Source organism: Galeopterus variegatus, unplaced genomic scaffold (assembly GCF_000696425.1).
Source record: "Galeopterus variegatus unplaced genomic scaffold, G_variegatus-3.0.2 Scaffold4764, whole genome shotgun sequence".
Lineage (NCBI taxonomy): Eukaryota > Metazoa > Chordata > Mammalia > Dermoptera > Cynocephalidae > Galeopterus > Galeopterus variegatus.
In genome coordinates, this window is record NW_007730875.1 from 10,885 (window position 1) to 16,178 (window position 5,294).

General features: G+C 46.5%; 1 protein-coding gene across 3 annotated transcripts in view; it reads right to left on the reverse strand.

Moving 5' to 3' along the window:
- Positions 1-249: 249 nt before the first annotated feature.
- Positions 250-5,294, reverse strand: part of LOC103603722 (chromosome unknown open reading frame, human C19orf12) — a 12,312-nt gene continuing 7,267 nt past the window's right edge. For all 3 annotated transcript variants that reach the window (XM_008588296.1, XM_008588298.1, XM_008588297.1), the window contains exon 3: positions 250-1,390. In XM_008588296.1, the coding sequence (XP_008586518.1) occupies positions 1,125-1,390 (266 nt within the window). In that variant the 3' untranslated portion in view covers positions 250-1,124. The remainder of the gene's footprint in view (positions 1,391-5,294) is intronic.

A 5,294-nucleotide genomic window follows, 5' to 3' on the forward strand; every position in this document is an offset into this window, starting at 1 on the left:
AAATCCCCAAGTCCCCACCCTGCCCCAGGGCCTGGGGGACACGAGGGACCTTCTGCAGCTGCTAGAGGAGGTTGGGGGTTGTGTGCACACACTGGCAGCACAGGGGGGGACAAAGCCAGACTGGGAATGCTAGTCTCAGGCCCTGGAATCAGGAGAGCGTTCCTTCAGTCTTTAAAGCCACAAGTCTGGTAGCTTCCCTTTTGTTCCACGTGTAAGACTTCAAATGTTAGAAATGCTTCACACAGAATATGTGGGAAAAGACTTTTCAGAAAAAAATTTATTGTAATTTGATGACACTCACTCAAGTTGTAGTTCAGAAAGCAAAGTGCATACAGTATTAGGGGAATCTTTAGGGTGGAAACATTTCTTTGACTTGGTTTGTAATTCCATCACTTCAGAAAAAGCAATACTTTTTACTGAAAATACTTCATGTAAAAAGCATAACTCAAGAACTACCATGACTTTTCTGGTGAGGAAAGCAAGACCCTGGGAGGAAGAAACAGCTCATGGGAGAAGAGGCCAGTGCACTTGGCATTGTAGTTTGGCTCAACAGGCCGACTGTCCCCCTCCATGAGGCAACTTAGAAGTCACTGGGCAGGGAAGGCACACACTCAGGAGGTAATTACGATTCCAGCATGAGCCAGCTCTCAGATCCTAAGACTCTGGAGCCGAAGAGGGGGGATCCAGTCCTACAACAGGTGCTTGGAAGACAACTCATCTCCACGAGATGAGAAGGCCCCACCAGGGGAGAATGAAGGGTAGTCAGAAAGACGAACATGATAACTTCCTCCAGACTCCCATGCTGGCGAGAGAGGATTCAGAAAACTGCCGCTGAGGCCTGCAACACGCATGCCTTTGCTTTTCACAGGCTTCCCAATCAAAGGCTGTCAGTGCTCATTAGAGCACATGACCGCAAAAACATAACTTCTTCATAAATAATTACTGGAACATGATGCAACATAGTAGTAGCCTCTCCAGCAGGAGATTCCACTCCAGTTTAAGGTAATACTTTGATGATGTGTAGATTTCTCAGGGAAACCTACTGGGCTTCCCCCAACTCTCCGTCATCTTCTAGGAGTCACAGAATCTGCTACACAAAAGCCCCACTTCCCTGGGGCAGTAGCCTAGTCGTCGTACTGTACTTCGGCCTGCAGCTCCTTGGTGACATAGTTGACCAGCATCGCCAGCAGCTGCTGCTGCAGGGCACTGCTGCCCATGACCAGTGCGGTCAGCTGCACGGCATCTGTCCACTCCAGGTGCCTGACAATGGCAGTGGCTTCGTTAAAGAGCCTCCGCTGTTCGGCAGGGGGCAGCTCCATTAGGATCTGAGGAATTGGCTTAAACTGTCCACTTGTCATCCAGGCACCTAATAGACCCCCGACAGCCCCCCCTAGAAAACAAGGAAGGGTTCAATTAGTTGTGCCTTATTCATAAATGATGGCCTTAGGTTCTCGTTGATAGCATGTCCACCAGTCATGACAGGTGGGCACATTCATGAGTGGGTCAGAACGGGCTCAACTTCATGCCTGCTCCACCAGGCAGTGTGGAGGGCAAAGGTTTATGTGGTCTTTGGTCCATTTGGCTCAGATAATTGACACAACATGCACTTCACTAAGCTCCGCACTTAAGATGCAAAATGAAGCGTACACCATCTCCTACCTCAGAGCTGTGCTAACTAAAATCCTCTTCATGGGCGGCAGAAGGCTCCCATGCTTCCCATGAAAATCTCTCTCTCGTCACAAACGACAGGGATGAGAAGCAAATGCATTTTTAAGGAAAAGCATCTCAGTGGTGAGGCTGACTTTCCTTCATTGGGTAGCTGATATGCTCCTTGTCCCTGAACTTAGGAAATTTCCAGTGAACTCATATGGTTAAAAGGACGCTAGGGACAGATAAGGAGATTCTTTCCTCTTGAAGCAATGTTTTTCATAAATCCCCTCCAAGTTGTATGACGATAAATAATAAATTTAATGTATTTTACTATTTCTTTTTCTGCTTCCCAACAAGGGTGCAAACATTACATTAAAATGTAAATTTAGGGCCAGTCCGTGGCTCACTTGGGAGAGTGTGGTGCTGATAACACCGAAGTCATGGGTTTGAATCCCTATATAGGGATGGCCGGTTAGCTCACTTGGGAGAGCGTGGTGCTGACAACACCAAGTTAAGGGTTAAGATCCCCTTAACCGGTCACCTTTAAAAAAAAAAAATGTAAATTTATTGCCAAAACTGAGGCATGCTATTTTGGGACATGAAGACCTTGTATCAGTGGAAAGGTCAGGTGCTGACAACACCAAGTTAAGGGTTAAGATCCCCTTAACCGGTCACCTTTAAAAAAAAAATGTAAATTTATTGCCAAAACTGAGGCATGCTATTTTGGGACATGAAGACCTTGTATCAGTGGAAAGGTCAATCTAACCAGGCTACTAGCAGGATACTGCCAGGAAAGGGAAGATGACCCAGGGCAGGGGTCTCAAACTCAAGTGCTTTCAAGGGTCTGGTGGGTGACCAAAAGGAGCGAAATGGGGGAGTGGGCCTGTGGTGACCTGGAGAGCTGGGTCCTTGTCAAAAGGGACAGGGTTACCCCATGGCAGCCAATTGCTGCCACACGGCATTCCAGATTTATATCTTTAAAAGTCTCATGATTTTTAAATATCACCATCAGATATTTCAGGATGTAGTCTGAGCGACTGACTTAGTGTCTCACTTCCAAAGAACAGAGTATGGGAAGGAAAACAAACTTCACAATGGAAAAACCCAGCAAACATGACCTTAACCAAGTGACCAAGGTCAACATCACCAGTGAGGTCATGTGGATGTCATGTACCACCTGAAATGATGCAAGAGAAGGTCACTTCACCTCCAAGGCACTCTTTCAAATGACCTATAGCTACAGTCCAATCATGAGAAACACATCACACAAACCCAAACTGAGAGACGTTCTACAAAATACCTGCCCAGTACTCAAAACTATCAAGGTCATGAACAACAAGGAAAGTCTGAGAAACTGTCACAGACCAGAGGAGACTAAGGAAATGGGCCAATTAAGTACAATGTGGTATCTTTGACTGGATCCTGGAGGCCATTAATGCAAAAACTGGTGAAATCCAAACCAACTCTAGAGAATAGTTAATAGAAGTGTATCAGTGTTGGTTTCTTCGTTTTGACAAAAGTACGGTTGCACATTTCACATTTAGGGTAATTGAAACTGGGTGAGGAATATATGGGAATTCTCTGCACTACCTTTGCAACTTTTCTGTAAATCCAATATTGTTCCAAAATTAAAAGTGTATTTTAAAAAATGCAGCCTGGTCCAGGAAGAACCCACTTGCAGTCTGGACCGAGATGAGAGGCAGCAAAACCTGTGCTCCCCAGAGCCAAGCGTGGAGGCACCCAGAGCAGATGCCTCTTCTGGCACCGAGACCAGAGCCAGCCTCACATCCTGGAGGCTCAATACTGCCCTGGACAGGACTCACCTCCTCTCTGAGAGACAGGAGTGTTCTGGGTAGGGAAAACCAGCTAATTTACAAGTTTTACTGAACTTTTCCCCATGACACCGGTGAAACGCTTAGAGCCGACAAGAGTTGCACTCATCTGCACTAAACCTTTATGAGAACATCAATATTTGATTTAGAGCAGCACTTAATGCAAAAAGTCGCCAGGAATATCGACCAGCAAATTACTAGCTCTTTGGAGAAGTGAAAATTCCTTTGTTTTCTAGGTAAAATGATGCTCCCACCCACAACCAGAGGCTGGAAGTAGTGAATCCCCCAGGTTTTCTTTGCAGACATCCTGTTTGCTACTAGCTTTTATGCAATCTGAATAAATTATGTGCTCCCAAAATGGCATCTGGGCATAGCTATATGATAAAATGTTCCCAGTAAGCCCCATCTGAGCACTTAGATGGGGGTGGGGACAAAGATATAGAATGTCACCTAGGAGGAAGGAAATGGCCTGTCTTCTCCCTTACTTGTTTCTTCCTGGATGGCAAGATGCTGAAGTCAGGACTCAATAATTCACAGAGTTTCAAAAGGGAAATATATAGAGGGAAGGTCTGGGGCCACCCACACACTTATTTTTCTCCCCAATTTGGCCTCAGCTTAATGAAATGTCCTTGAATGTCACTCCCACTACCAAAGAAATGATCAGAGCAGGAAGCCTTGCCAGTGAGTTAGGAGACAGAAGCCAACCTCAGCAGAAAAGTGGTATCTCTCCAGCCTATATTCATGTGAAGACTGCAAGCCATATAGAAAGGATTTCCACCAGACTGTGAGCTCTCCACGGCCCCCAAGTCCCAGCACAGGATGCCCAGCATGGAGCAGGCATTCAGTAAATATCTGCCGAGCCCAATGCAGCAGATGCCACTGAGCTGCCCCGAGAACACCAGCTAAACCATATTGCAGGGTCCATCTGAGGCCACCTCCAGGGAGGCCTTATCTGGGCCCTCCCCAGCTGAGGTCTGAATGCTGGCCAGATCTCTGGCTCCATTCTAGTCTATGACTTGGGCCATGGCTCTGAGCCAAACAGATCTTCCAAGGCCTGGGACACAGGAATTCTTCCTGCCCCTAATCCAAATGAAGTAACTTCATCCTGGCTGCAAGGAATGATGGGAAAATTAGCCAAACCTTCATTCATTGCCACAAACAGTTCCCAAATAGAAGCAGGTTGTAAAACAAGGGGACAGGTATGACCACTCTATGAGAAAAAGGCAGTTCTCCTGTTGGTTTTTTGTTTTTTTCTGCATTGGACTTTTTGCTTTCAGCATGGGGAAGCTTTCTCTGAACAAGCTGGCTTACGCAAAATGGCACACAGCATCCGCTCACAGCAGGTGCTCAGCAAATCCCAACTGCCCCCATTCCCTTCTGAAGTGACACAGTAATGATGATGAGGGTGAGGGGGCCATCCCAGGGACCCGGGACACCACGATATCTTCAGAAGCTAGGACACATCCCTGGGGGAGGGGCAGGGCCAGTCATCTTGACTATTCACTTTGGGATCCCAGCACTGTGGGAAAGCTGTCCTCCAGGTCTGAATGGCACTGACGCTATTGCCAAGAGTCCCCTGCACTTCTGAGACACTCACACAGAAGCTTGTATTTTTAACAGGACAAATTATGTACACAAAGATCATTTCACAGGAGCAACCTTTTCACTCACACAGAAGCTTGTATTTTTAACAGGACAAATTATGTACACAAAGATCATTTCACAGAAGCAACCTTTTTTTTTTTTTTTTTAAAAGATGACCGGTAAGGGGATCTCAACCCTTGACTCGGTGTTGTCAGCACCACGCTCAGC